Genomic DNA, 15506 nt, shown 5'->3' with positions numbered 1-15506 from the left:
CACGATTACGTATTTTCTTAGATAGAATATAGGAGTTATGCCTTCATACAAATGCATAGAATATGATAGAAAATCGTTAGTTTGGTGACACGTTATCATTACATGTTTTTGAAAAGAATACAGATGTAGTTTTCAGAATTTTCCCGCAGGGCACTTCATTTTTACATGTTGCTTCCGGTTACATTTATTGTCAGAAGATATCCTATTGGTGCAGATTTTGTAAAAGTTTTGTAACAACCAATCAAATTAATCATTACAACTACGTCCATTAACTACACCGGTCGCCGTAGAAAGAAAAGAAGAGGCTGTGGAAAATCAGTAATCATCCATCTCACTGTTTATTATCGTGAACAAATTAACAATGAAAAGTTTTCTTGGGAAGTTTTTGTTTCTTTTGTTGTTGGTTTTACCAACAACCTTGATGATATTTGAATCTGGTAAGTACTTTCGCTTTCGGGATGTCAAACTTCACTTCTGATACGTGGCACTTTTGTGCCACAGAGTTGTACACGAATCCCACCTAACCGCACCAACATGATGCAGTATTTAATCAAATCATGGTGCAAAACTATTTTACCTGTTTTGCAGGCTGAGTTTTTTTAAGTTTACGAATGACCCGTTATATTAAAACAAAGAGTCCATACGTGGCAACTGAAAAATGCAAACAGTTTTGTTTATGTATAAAGCTTTTCCATCTATTTAACTTGTCATAACTTATGTGATTGGAGACAATTTGTATCAAGATTCATCATGTCAAATGATTTTAGGTGCAATAAAAATAGACCTTATTAAAGCTATTAAACCATAAAAGTACATGTATATACCAAATTATTATGTTGACCTACATGTTCCATATTTTTGAGTTCACTGAACTTGATGTGATAGTTTTTGCTCACAGAGTGGAACATGTTATGCAGTGGATGTGTCTTGTTTAATTATCAATTGGTTCAAATCCTTCTACATGAATATATTTTCATTTTAGGAAAGTCTATAGCGTTCGCTGCTGAAGATGGGGGAGGTGATGCTATGGAAGGTGAGGATGAAGATGTTAATGTAGAGACTGAGGGTGGAGAAGAAGAACCTGAAGCTGCTGTCACAGAAACAGAAAAGGTATTGGCTCTTGTCAGTCTTGAATATATATAAGAACTGAATACATGTATTGTTAGGGAGGTTTTACAAGTTATAATGAACTCAAGTACATGTATATTGCTTATTTGAAAACATAATGAAACCTACTCTAGAAGGTGTATTATTTATTTTCACTGCTCCAATTTTGGCAGAGATTGAAATTTTGAAAACTCTAAAAAACAAAGTAATATTTTATTAAACAGGTAACAACAGAAATCATTTGAATACTAATCCTTTCCCTGAAAATGTACAACTTTGTACAATGAACATGAATAATTGATTGTTCACAAAAGTGACATGAAATAACAACAGCAGATAGTCCATTATGACTAATATATGTTTACTACAGTACATTTTTACTTAATTATGACAAACATTGATTAATCATCTCCCAGAATCTAAATTTTACAATTTATTTGATTTAAAGTAATTGAGTTGCAAAATTTGCCCATAATTTACCATTGCTTTCCAATAATACTATCTTTGCACTTCGGATTAATCATATTTGAATGAACATTTAAACTAAATAAATTATAAACAAGAGTGTATAGTTTACATTTATACCGTACATACAATATTCAATGTTTCGCTTACATTTGTAGGGGGAGGGAGAAGAAGAAGAAGAGACGACACAATTAAAACCTTCTGAAGATGCTGACGTTGTCACACTCTTCACCAAACCCACTGGAACAACAGGTAATTAAAGTGGTATTCCATAAAAGTAATTAAATATATAATATATAGCGGCATTAGCCTAAGTTACAAGTACAGTTTGTATGTAAAATGATAAAAAAATGAATAATACAGTCACAGTGATCTAGAAATGAGGATTCATACTTGGAGTTTAAATTTTCTAAAGTGTTGATGATTGATTTGTAATCTATGATGCCTATTGAAACGGGTTTGTTTCAATCTCAGTCAAATCTTTGACGCATATTGCCTTGAAAACTTTTTTTTTCTTTTTTTTAAATATAGACTAGAAACTACACTTTATTTACAAGAGGTTTTGTCCTCAATATCGAAGTCAAAACATTTATCATTGAATTCAATATTATAGGGAGTTTTATTCTTACACAATTGAACCAGTATGTAGTTTAATGTAGCCATTTGCTCCAACTTTCTGTTTGTTTTATTTCAGATTTGCCAGCTGGTAAACTAGTGAGATTTTTGGTAGGATTTACAAACAAAGGAGATAAGAAGTTCACCCTTGAATCATTAGGAGCATCATTCCGTTATCCACAGGACTACAACTTCTTCATCCAAAATGTATGTCATCTGATTAATATATGTAAATAATGTTTGTTTGTAGAATACTTTCACATCTCAAGCAAACAATTGGTTAAAAACATACTTCAAATTTTGTGTATTAGGTCTCTGTTATATCTGGTATGGAATAGTTGGGTGTGAGAGTACGGTAGTGTCATATTGAGTGGCTTTGATATTGATTGCTTTTTCATTATGGAGAATATTATCAAGTGTCTTGACAAACAACTAGTCACTAATACTAATTGCAGCGTTTTACCTTAAACCTATCTTTGTCATGAAAGGGATAACAGACTTTGAGATCTAATTCTTTGGTTTTTGGTTTGTATAAAAATGTACCTGTTTTGTTTGTCTGCTTGAAAAATAGATAGCTGGAAATACATTGTAAAATATACATATTAATAATAGTACAGTACAAACATTCCATATATACGTAAATAGCTTTTAATTTATAAAAGAATGGGAACTTAATGTTTCTTTGTTCTTCTTTCAGTTCACTGCCGCCACTTACAACATGGAGGTTGAAGCCAAGCGTCAGGCTACTGTCGAATATGCATTCAGTCCACCAGAATCATTTGCTGCAAGACCATTTGGATTGACAATCCTTCTGGACTACAAAGATGAGGTAAGAATTTTAAGATAATAAAAAAAGTATGAAATAATGAAAATTTTTACAACATGTTTATTTCCTGGAAATAATCGGTGCACTTTAGACCAAAAGTATTAATTAATGGCAAGTTTTATCATCCCAAATATATTCGAATAAATTTATTGCTAGCTTTTAAGAACATCTAAAAGAATATAAATAGAAAGATTCTAAGGCTTTGTTCTTTAATAAAAAATGTTTTGACATTATAATGTATTGTTTTAAAGGTGCACAAATTATTCTTTTAAAACAATCCTGGAATCTTCTTTGAGCATCATAGACATAAAGCAGTTCTAATGCCTGACAAACGAAATAACCTGCTATAAATTAAAATTTAAGCGTGAATTCACTTTTTTCAATAATATCTGTTAAATGTTTTATGAGATAATTTGTATGTTTCTTTTTAGGATGGCAATTCATTCCAGAACGCTGTATTTAATGAAACAGTAAATATTATAGAACCTGATGAAGGATTAGATGGTGAAACGTAAGTAACCCAATTTAATCATTTCTGGATGCAGGAAAATTGATTCCAGTGAATATAGAAATTAAAGCCCTATTGGTGTGATTTTTGTCTTAAATATAAACATAGCATTCAACAGAATTGAGTTATATGTAGCAATTCTGAACACTTCATTTGTCGACTCAATTTGTACAAGCCTGTCAGTACCCTCATTTTTTAAACCATAACTTAAACTTTATCTATTATTTGTCAAAGTTGCAAGCTGTGATTATGTGGTTGCAGGTTCAAAATGTAGAAAGACGAGCAGTCTTAAATAATAAACTCCATTTTTTCTTTCAGATTTTTCTTGTATGTATTTTTGGCAGCATTAGCAGTATTACTTATGGTAGGAGCACAACAATTCCTTGGAACTTTCAGCGTAAGTAATGCTTCACTCTATTATAACTATCATCCTCCTAGCATATTGTGATATATTCATTTGTATATCATTTATAGTATACAAACCAATTGTTTCTGTAAAAGTATAATGTTTTTGATGATTAAATTAACCTGGCAACAAACCAATTTCGATGTGATTTCCTTTTATGTATGTTTTTATGAACAACCTAGCACATATTAAGACTATTTATTTCAAGTAAACCAACACATAAGTTGTAAAAGCTGTAAGAAATGTCAATTTTAAAGTGAATCTCTAATTCTTGTTAGAAATTTCTATAAGTCAAACTTTATACTAGTGAATCTTGTGCAAGTGTAAATAAAAAATACTCCAAATAATTTAATCTCACAATGTTCTTAGTTGTTTTCACAATTCAGGATCTGTTAGTTAGGCTGTATGCAAGAGGTAAATGTGTGATCTGATTTCAATTGTATGAATTTTTTATTGTTTTATTTTAGAGAAAACATCTGTCTAAACCAAAACCAAAGGTAGAAATGGGAACACAGAACTCAGACATTGATTATGACTGGATCCCAAAGGAAGCCCTTCAAAGTAAGAATTGGGTTTATCAATGCGATAAATATAAATGGGGTGATAACATTATTCTTTGAGCCTTTCAGCAGACTGAATAAATAATTAACTGTGTTAAAATTCTGTCTTTTCTAGGTGTGTACAAATTATGATAACAAGCATTCTAGTATCAAGAAAAAAACACTTTGCAAATATGTAGAAATACTGATATGAAATTTCTTGGGTTGCAAGTTCCAGCAAGTGATAGATTATACAATATCTTTCAACTTTCTTGAGACTTGCTAAAATAAGATTGAGGATGTTTGACTTTCATAATCTCTTGGTGGGTTATGGAGGGTTAGGAATTCTCTAACATAATCATGATATTGCTTAAATGTCTATTTTTTAACTCATCTGATTGTGCACTGTTCATCTCTGTCTGCAAAATTACTTTATCTAAAAAAAATCTTGTGTTGCAAGTTCCAGCAAGTGATAGATAAACAATATCTTTCAACTTTCTTGAGACTTGCTATAATAAGATTGAGGATGTTTGACTTTCATAATCTCTTGGTGGGTTATGGAGGGTTAGGAATTCTCTAACATATGCTAAATAAAATCAATTTTGTAACTCATCTGATTGTGCAGTGTTCATCACGCTCTGCAAAATTACTTTATCTAAAAGAAAAAATCTTTGGGCGCAAGTTCCAGCAAGTGATAGATTATACAGTATCTTTCAACTTTCTTGAGACTTGCTATAATAAGATTGAGGATGTTTGACCTTCATAACCTCTTAGTGGGTTATGGAGGGTTAGGAATTCTCCTACATTTTCTAAACAATTATCAATTATATTATCATTGATTGGATTTCTATTTGTAAATTACTAAATACCTGTAAGTACAAAGTATTGTTTGTATATTTTCTTAAAGTTGAACTAATGCAAACACATGCTACACAGATAGTTAATTATTGTTTTTTATTTTTCAGAAAACTCCCCTGGCCGCTCTCCGAAACAATCGCCGAGACAGAGGAGGAGCAAGAGAGCCACAAGTTCAGGCGAAGAATAATTCTAGAGTTGCTGTGTATCATACAAATGTCAATTAAGCTCAACCTATTAATCCCTTTTCAGCGAAAGTATAGTAGTTACATAGACTGCAAGGCTATTATTAAATTGTTCACACGAAATCATGTTATTCTCTAACTTGGCATGCTGTTATTTAGTTCGTTTTAAATTATTCCGCAACTCAGAAAGATATATTGCATTTAAAACTATTTGTTTTGATAAAATATGTTGTTTAAGATTTTAAGCCAACTTATTGTATTAAATACATTTTATCGTTGTGTCTCATGATGGAAAAGTTGACCAATCATATCATCCAAAAAATGCTAGCTTTATGTGTTAAATTTTGACACTTTTTATACGCCCGTCGTCTTTTAGACGGGACGTATTATGGTATACCGTTGTCCGTCCGTCTGTCCGTCCGTCCGTCGTCCACACTTCGGACAATAACTCAAAAACGCTTTCACCAATTTCCATGAAACTTAAGTGAATTGTTTATATCTATTGACGTAAGCTCCCTTTCGTTTTTTTTTAATTTCAGTTTTTAAGTTTTGGATTTATGAGGCTTTATTCATAAAAAAGGGGGGATTTTCAACACTTCGGACAATAACTCAAAAAGGATTTCACCAATGTCCATGAAACTTTGGTGAATTGTTTATATCTATTGATGTAAGCTCCCTTTCAATTTTTATAAATTTCAGATTTTAAGTTTTGGATTTATGGGGCTTTATTCATAAAAAAAGGGGGATTTTCAACACTTCGGACAATAACTCAAAAAGGCTTTCACCAATGTCCATGAAACTTTGGTGAATTGTTTATATCTATTGATGTAAGCTTCCTTTCAATTTTTATAAATTTCAGATTTTAAGTTTTGGATTTATGGGGCTTTATTCATAAAAAAAGGGGGATTTTCAACACTTCGGAGAATAACTCAAAAAGGCTTTCACCAATGTCCCTGAAACTTTGGTGAATTGTTTATATCTATTGATGTAAGCTCCCTTTCAATTTTTATAAATTTCAGATTTTACATTTCCGTGTTATGAATTTTTATGCTTAAAAAAGGGGGGATTTTCCAATTTTGGGACAATAACTAACACTTTCACAAAATTTTATGCAACTTTAATAAATTGTTTATATCTATTGACATAAGCTCCCTTTCCATTTTTATAAATTTTAGATTTTACGTTTTCTAAAGTAATGAATTTTTATACTTTAAAAAGGGGGATTTTATGAAACTTTGGTGAATATATTAATGTAACATCCCTTTTGATTTGTATATATATTTCTAGTTGATCATATAAATTCATTTAAAGCATAAAATACAAGTTAAAAGAGCAACGGGCGTATCATGCGTTAAAGCGCAGCCCTTTATTTTTAATCAGATCATAAGTTTGGCTATAATAGAAGAGCTAATCTATCATATCATTGTTGAAAGATGGTGTAAAATTTAAAGTTTAAAATTTTATCAAAACAAGTACTTTTATTGAGTGAGAGATGATTGAAAGTATTATGCAATTGTGATTTTGTAAAATTGTGATAGCTATTATGAGCATGATAATATTTGACTTGGTAAAACCACCTTTTCTGTATGATGATATACTTATTGTGAATGTAATCTATTTAGTGCCAGTATTAAGAAAAGTAAAACTATTTTAAACAGACTGTTTTTACTGGGAGTTACTTGGGACTTTCATAAATTAAATGCACAGAAGGGACTTTTTTAAGTCCCCTACCACCAAGAAAAGGAAAAGGAAATCTTCATTTTAAAAGTACTAAAAATTGATCTATTGAAAAGATATATTCCATATATGGCAGCTGAGAAAAGAATAAATGATTTAGGTGTTTGAAAATTAAATGTAATTATTTTACTGCAGACTACATCAAAATTTCATACATGCTTTAATAACCAGTGCAAGTTTCAAATGATAAAAATACATATTGTGTGATCATATCATGCACAAAATGAATTGATTACAGGTTATTGTATGAATGGTGTATGATTGGATTCAGGTTGTGAATATGTTCTGGGTGATGGTACATTCCAAAATTCTTTTTCTAGTCATGCCTTCCTGTTAAATGATTAATTTTGATATCTGTTTAATTAATAGTAGTTATTATTCTGTGCAAACTTCTTTAAGATCAGCTTTCACTGTAAAACTAAAAAGGGAATATCAAAATGCACAAGCTTTAATTTATTTCTTGCTTATTTGTGTTGATATACAATTTGTGTGTCTAATAAATAGTACAGTTATATGAATTTATGTAGAGGTTGACTAATTTGAAACTTGTCTGAAATAAGATATCAACCTTAAGAAGGAATTGTTGTGTTGAAGCAGTTTTTATGAGACTTAACGACCATTACTTGAAGTGTAATAACTATATATCTTAATTTACAAACTTGAGAATAGTTGTGCTTTATGTTTATTCATATTTCTTTCCAAATTGATACACTTGTTAAAAAAAAATACTGTACCAACTTAATTTCAACCAGACTATCCTATGCAACATTTTTTTTATTATTATTATGAAGATGTATATGACATGTTATTAGGACTGGAACTAAGTCTTGTCCAGCTAAGGGTCTAATAGTGTTTTTAACTGATATTTGGTGCTGAGCTTCACCAGTTAATTATGTGATATTTATGCTTAGCTGAAAGAAAGTACAAAATGAATGCTATATTATCTTATGACTCCGCAAGATTAATGACCGTCGTCAATTGTGAGTTTGTTGCATAGTATCATTTGTATAAATGACGAGTTATTATGGTCTCAAAACAATTTTTACATTAAAACAATAAAAATATCTCTACATGTTTTGATTGTGTTTTAGTTTTTATTCTGACATTATGTTAATCATTGTAAACTTTTTCAAATATCTTCTGTGAAACCACTGGATCAATGTTGTTCTGGATATGTTGCTTATGGTATCTTGCATATAGATTGTTATGTGTGTTTAAATGTTCCTATCAATAAACATGGATTTTATTGCTAAACAATGGAACAAAAATGGCAGAGCTTCTGATAAGCTGCTTAATTGAGACACAGGTCAAGTTGCCTATATAGGATAAACCCCTGGTGATGAGTATTATTATACCCCATGCAACGAAGTTGGGGAGGGTATAATGTTTTTGACCTGTCCGTCCGTCCGTCAGTCTTGTTTCTTGTCATCGCAACTCCTCTCAAACCACACAACAGAATTTCACGAAACCTTTTCAGATAATAAGGACATACTATGTAGTTGTGCATATCGACGGGAAATTGCGATTCAATTTTTTTTCTAGGAGTTGCGCCCCTTTGAACTTATTTACTTTAATGTACTACTGCAACAGTTTGTCATCGCAACTCCTCTCAAACCACACAACAGAATTTCACGAAACCTTTTCAGATAATAAGGACATACTATGTAGCTGATGGTGGCAGATGTTGCAATCTGGTTACAATATAAAAAAAGGGAAGATGTGGTATGATTGCCAATGAGACAACTATCCACAAAAGACCAAAATGACAGACATTAACAACTATAGGTCACTGTACGGCTAAGTTACTATTTCGTTTTTGCTTGGCTGTTTGACTAATGTATCAAGAACATCAAGGTTCGTTCAGTACATATAACTGAATATGACAATTGACTCACCTTCTTATACTTCAACTGAACGACCAATGACTTTAATGAAAAACAGTCCAGAGTCCTGAATGATTCAAGGCTACTTACAGATTTCACTGAGTGGGGTAAGACATAAACCCTAATTGTTCTTTAGTAGAAGGATTCTTTCATAGTGGTGTTACATGATGGTAACAAAAAAGATAGCAAAGGTAACAATCATATTACTGGAGTTTCTTTCTGGTGGTACGAGTTTATGACTATAATGTTGACTTCTTAGTTGTTGAAGTTATAAAGCAGGGTGAAAAGTGTATTTTCACCTCCGCCGTAGCAGAGGGGCATTAAGTTTTACCCAGGTGTGTCCATAATTCTCCAAAGTTGGGTTCAATTCTCTTAACTTTTGTTTGCCTAAACCAAATGTTTTGAAAGTTATACACAACGATTATTACTACAAAACAAAGAACAAAAAAGTTCGAATTTTGATTGCATCGTTTTAACCGTTCTATAGTTATGCCCCTTTACAACTAGAAAAAAATGCTGAATTTTTCGTTTCCATTTTTTAACTTGTTTGCCTCATCAAAATGTCATGAAACTTATACACAATGCTTATCACCACAACATACATTTGAAGTACTCATTTTTGGGGTGTCACTATTTTGTTCGGGACTTATGCCCCTTTACAAATTGAATAATTTCTGAATGTTCGTTTCCGTTCTATAACTTTTTCTAACTAAGTTAGCCTCAACCAAATTTTATGAAACTTAGTACAAATTTGGTAGCGTCACATTTACCATTCTTCAGTTCTGTTCCTCATATGAAATGCAAGCTGGGGCTTCATCTGTGTCCCTTTAGCTTAGACACATTCCCCTTTTTATACGACTGCAAAAATTGAAAAATTTTTGGTCGTATTTTGGTATCACGTTGACGACGTCGTCCGAATACTTTTAGTTTTCGCACTCTAACTTTAGTAAAAGTGAATAGAAATCTATGAAATTTTAACACAAGGTTTATGACCACAAAAGACAGGTTGGGATTGATTTTGGTAGTTTTGGTCCCAACATTTTAGGAATTAGGGGCCAAAAAGGGCCCAAATAAGCATTATTCTTGGTTTTCGCACAATAACTTAAGTATAAGTAAATAGAAATCAATGAAATTTAAACACGAGGTTTATGACCAAAAAAGGAAGGTTGGGATTGATTTTGGGAGTTGAGGTACCAACAGTTTAGAAATTAGGGGCCAAAAAGGGACCCAAATAAGCATTATTCTTGGTTTTCGCACCATAACTTTAGTATATAAAGTAAATAGAAATCTATCAAATTTAAACACAAGGTTTATGACCATAAAAGGAAGGTTGGGTTCGAGTTTTGGTTCCAACAGTTTAGGAATAAAGGGCCCAAAGGGTCCAAAATTGAACTTTGTTTGATTTCATCAAAAATTGAATAATTGGGGTTCTTTGATATGCGTAATCTAACTGTGTAAGTAGATTCTTAATTTTTGGTCCCGTTTTCAAATTGGTCTACATTAAGGTCCAAAGGGTCCAAAATTAAACTTAGTTTGATTTTAACAAAAAATGAATCCTTGGGGTTCTTTGATATGCTGAATTTAAAAATGTACTTAGATTTTTTATTATTGGCCCAGTTTTCATGTTGGTCCAAATCAGGGTCCAAAATTAAACTTTGTTTGATTTTTATCAAAAATTGAATAATTGGGGTTCTTTGATATGCCAAATCTAACTGTGTATGTAGATTCTTAATTTTTGGTCCCATTTTCAAATTGGTCTACATTAAAGTCCAAAGGGTCCAAAATTAAACTAAGTTTGATTTTAACAAAAATTGAATTCTTGGGCTTTTTTGATATGCTGAACCTAAACATGTACTTAGATTTTTGATTATGGGCCCAGTTTTCAAGTTGGTTCAAATCAGGATCCAAAATTATTATATTAAGTATTGTGCAATAGCAAGAAATTTTCAATTGCACAGTATTCAGCAATAGCAAGAAATCTTCAATTGCACAGTATTGTGCAATAGCAAGAAATTTTCAATGGCACAGTATTGCGCAATAGCAAGAAATCTTCAATTGCACAGTATTGTGCAATAGCAAATATTTTCAATTGCACAGTATTGTGCAATAGCAAGAAATATCTAATTGCACAATATTGTGTGCAATAGCAAGAAATTTTCAATTGGAGTTATCTTTCTTTGTCCAGAATAGTAGTTAAATCAACTTAAATCATTGTTTTATACAATATACAATGTATATTCACTTTTACTACCAACTGATAAATTAAAACAATCTTTACCATTCAGTGACAACAAGCACTTTATTTTACATTTTAATATTTTATGATGTATTTAAATGAGTAGTTATTGTTGCAAACTCCATTAGAAATTTGAATTGAGATCAGTTTTGGAAAAAGGGAAATGGGATGTGAAAAAAAAATGGGGGGGGGGGGGGGGGGGGGGGTAAATTTTTCTCATTTCAGATTTCATAAATAAAAAGAAAATTTCTTCAAACATTTTTTTGAGAGGATTAATATTCAACAGCATAGTGAATTGCTCAAAGGCAAAAAAAATATTTTAAGTTCATTAGACCACATTCATTCTGTGTCAGAAACCTACCCTGTGTCAACTATCTAATCACAATCCAAATTTAGAGCTGAATCCAGCTTGAATGTTTTGTCTATACTTGCCCCAACTGTTCAGGGTTCAACCTCTGCGGTCGTATAAAGCTGCCCCCCTACGGAGCATCTTGTTATTTCTGCTTTCCTATAACGATGTCCATTTAAGCTGTCCTAGCATGTCGCTGTTTGTGTTGGCCATTGTTTTTGTCGCACTTCGGAGTTCCTTTGATTTCCTCTTGTAGTTGATGTTTTTCCCTCGGTGTTTGTTTGTTGGTTATTTTCTCGATCTATTTATGAGTTTTGAACATTTTGCCTTTATTTACAGATGATCTTTTTCTTTAATTGATCTGTAACATCGTATGTTTTTGTTACACTTCTAGCTGATCTCTGTATCATATCTAGTTTGTGCTTATCTTTTTGAAGATGTGGATCCCATTAAGTACTCGCTTTTTCTTTCATATCAGTTCTGTAATGGAGATGTTGATATTTCTTTAGATGAATCCATTTGTTTTATCTGCTTTTAGAAAGATGTGGCTGGTGTGAGTCTTTTTTAGGCGAAACGCGCGAATGGCGTATATACTAAATTTAGTCCTGGTATCTATGATGAGTTTATTTACAACCACTGGGTCGATGCCACTGCTGGTGGAGATTTATTTCCCCGAGGGTATCACAAGCCCAGTAGTCAGCACTTTTTTGGATTCGAGTGTCACTGATGAGTCTCTTGTAGGCGAAACGCGCGTCTGGCGTATATACAAATTTAGTCCTGGTATCTATGATGAGTTTATTTACAACCACTGGGTCGATGCCACTGCTGGTGGAGATTTATTTCCCCGAGGGTATCACAAGCCCAGTAGTCAGCACTTTTTTGGATTCGAGTGTCACTGATGAGTCTCTTGTAGGCGAAACGCGCGTCTGGCGTATATACTAAATTTAGTCCTGGTATCTATGATGAGTTTATTTACCACTTGTTTTGATGTTTTTTACTCATCATGATGTTTACTCCCAAGATATTTGGCTGATCATCAATTATTACGAATTATGGCTATGGAGAGAATATGTTTTTTTTCTTTGTAACAAAGAGTGCCTGGCATATATCAGGATGGAATTTCTCATCTACTAAGTTTTGCTAACTTGATAGAAAATCTGGACCTTTGGTTCTCTGTTTTTTCAGTACAATCCAAGATGGAGGAAGACACCCATACCACCTTAGTGACGACTTGTTTGTTGTTGTTTTTTTTGTTTTTTTTTTTTTTTTAACTTCCACCACTTCCCAATCAACAAAAGTTTTTCGTAATACTGTGTAACAGTATACAGGTTCTCGGTCTGTCCGCTACTCCTACGCATCTGCTAGGAATTCGGAGTTTTCGAAAAGGTTTGTTCCTAGGAAATAATCACTTACATTTCTGCAAAACTAAGGAAAAATTTCTTTGTTCTATAGACACACTGGATAACAACTGTCGTATTCCTGACTTGGTACAGGCAGGGTCTTATGGAGAAACTGGTGAATCGCACTGGATTTTACATCTAGCTAAACCTTTTAGTTGTATGACAGTCATATGATATTCCATTATATTGACAACAATGTGTGAACAAAACAAACAAACACATAAATGACATAATGCACTAGTAAGTTGTAGTCATCATTTGTATTATTTGATGATTGTAAACTTTTAAAAAAGCTTCTAGTCTTCTGCTTTGAAACCACGCAGCTAATTTAAGAAAATTCTTTAATTGAATGATATTGAGGTTTTGTGTTTTTTGTTCTGACATGGGCAAAATTACTACTAAAGATTCTCTTTTTTCTTTAATGCACCAACATTATTTGATGTCCCCTTTTGGGAGCGATTGCCTTAAAAAGATGTCTTTTGATTTCGTTCGAAACGATTAAATTTGAAGAAAAATAAGACAATCCTTTTTTATTTGCTTCACCAATACCAATTCACCCCTCAGACAATGGAATTATATATTTCACCACAAAGTTCCTGAAAATCAAGTTTGGGTTTAATATATCCTTCCTGAATGAATTGGAGTATTTCATCAAGTTATGTAATTGAGAAAAATAAAGGGAACAGTTTGAGGTTAAAGCCATATGTTGCAAAGTAATGATGTACATAGTTACCAGCAGTGGCGGGTCCAGCCATTTAAAAAAAGGGGGAGGGGTGTCCCAACCCAGTTCAAAAGGGGGGGGGTCCAACTATATGTTCCCATTCAAATGCATTGATCGGCCAAAAAAAGGTGGTTCCAACTCCCGGAACCCCCCCCCCCCCCCCCCCCCCTGGATCCGCCAATGACCAGTCATATAATGTGTCATGCAGATAGAAACAACATTCTGAATCATCTATAACGAATTTAGGAAGAAACTGTCATGCAAAACGCAGCTAATAGAATTTATTGATGATATCACCACATTGACAATGACCAACAAACGGATTGCCTTATCATGGACTTTTCATAGGCATTTGACATGGTCAACCGTAGTCTACGAATCGACAAGTTACACCACCGTGGAATAATTTGGAAACCAAATAGCTGTATCAGAAGCTTTCTTTTTGAAAGAACCCATTGAGTTCTGAAAGAAAGGGGGGAATGTCTAATTTCTGTGATGTGTATTCTAGGGTACCAAAAGACTCAGTCCATTGCTATGACACAGCCTCTAGCCCTTGACTTCCTGGAATATGAATGACAATAAAATTGAGAATGAAAATGCGGAATGTGCCAAAGAGACACACAACCCGACCATGGAGCAGACAACAACAGAAGGTCACCAACAGGTAAGGCAGCAACCATTTAATTTTCTGGGGGGGGGGGGGGGCTATTTTTTTTTTTTCTGGACAAATTTTTTTTTTTCGCTTGCGGCGAAAAACAATCTATTTTTTTCGCGACAAGTCAAAAACAATTTTTTTCTTTCAATTTTAGCATTACATATAGTGGCAGCTGAGGGTGAAACAAACAATTTTTTTTTCTCAGAATCAAAAACAAATTATTTTTTTCTCCAAAAACTGGAAACAAACTTTTTTTCCCAAAAAAAACCATAGCCACCCCCAGAAAATCAAATGGTTGCTGCCTAATCAGAATACAGAAATCATTAAATCTACTGAGCAGATGACACTATTGCGCACATCATTGTAAGAGGGGGGATAGGAGGGGTCCTGATCCCGAAATCCCGGACTTAAAAAAACGAAATCCCGAGGTCCCGAATTTAAATAAAGTTAATCCCGACGTCCCGAAATCGGAAAAAAAGGATTCCCGGATCACGAAAGGGTCAATCCCGAAATCCCGAGCTTAAAAAGACCCGATCCCGGAGTCCCGATAAAGGTCCTATCCCCCCTCTTGTAATATTAAATAAAAATACCCTTCAGGAAGATTTAGACGAAAAAGTTTAAAGTTGATGTAGGAATGCAGATATTTAATGTGAACTTTTATTCAAAAGAACCAATTTATGAGAATATAACTTATAAATATTTATATTTTTGCAAATGTTGATTATTTTTGGTTGTTTTAAAAAAAAAAGTATTTTAAGGGGAGGTAACTCTAAAGCAGAGCATTTTCTGAAGGATTTTACATGGAATTTTCCTATTTTGTATTTTAGCCCGAAAAAACGTACGGACTCTATCTTTTCTTTTGATATTCTCAAATCATTGTCTGAAAGCTATCTTTTCCGAAAGTATTTAACAATTCTATCATTTTGTTTAGTTTTTAATCACAAAATGGTGTTTTTTCCAGTTTAATCTATACAAAATGTGCTATTTTGTCACGTCCTCTAGCTATGAGAAAATGCGCG

General features: G+C 32.8%; 2 protein-coding genes across 2 annotated transcripts in view; one reads left to right on the top strand and one right to left on the bottom strand.

The window, feature by feature from the left end:
• Positions 1 to 197, bottom strand: part of LOC139523965 (uncharacterized) — a 76022-nt gene extending 75825 nt beyond the window's left edge. The window contains exon 1 of the mRNA XM_071318456.1: positions 103 to 197. The gene's annotated coding sequence lies outside the window, so the exon portion shown is untranslated. The remainder of the gene's footprint in view (positions 1 to 102) is intronic.
• A 45-nt stretch (positions 198 to 242) lies between these two features.
• LOC139523968 (translocon-associated protein subunit alpha-like) lies at positions 243 to 5640 on the top strand. The gene is made up of 9 exons (XM_071318466.1): positions 243 to 437; positions 983 to 1110; positions 1731 to 1824; positions 2267 to 2394; positions 2885 to 3016; positions 3445 to 3524; positions 3840 to 3918; positions 4395 to 4488; positions 5432 to 5640. Exons 1-9 carry the CDS (start codon positions 362 to 364, stop codon positions 5509 to 5511), a joined length of 891 nt encoding a protein of 296 aa, XP_071174567.1. The 5' UTR covers positions 243 to 361; the 3' UTR covers positions 5512 to 5640.
• The last annotated feature ends 9866 nt before the right edge of the window (positions 5641 to 15506 follow it).

This window comes from Mytilus edulis, chromosome 5 (genome assembly GCF_963676685.1).
Source record: "Mytilus edulis chromosome 5, xbMytEdul2.2, whole genome shotgun sequence".
Taxonomy (NCBI): Eukaryota; Metazoa; Mollusca; class Bivalvia; order Mytilida; family Mytilidae; genus Mytilus; species Mytilus edulis.
This window is presented reverse-complemented; position numbering and strand designations above follow the sequence as displayed.

Excerpts from the sequence above, each read along its gene's own strand:
- LOC139523968 (XM_071318466.1), top strand. The coding sequence starts at position 362 with ATGAAAAGTTTTCTTGGGAAGTTTTTGTTTCTTTTGTTGTTGGTTTTA. Across the intron at positions 438-982 it reads CTTGATGATATTTGAATCTG|GAAAGTCTATAGCGTTCGCT; the intron begins GTAAGTACTTTC and ends TTTTCATTTTAG. Across the intron at positions 3,919-4,394 it reads AATTCCTTGGAACTTTCAGC|AGAAAACATCTGTCTAAACC; the intron begins GTAAGTAATGCT and ends GTTTTATTTTAG.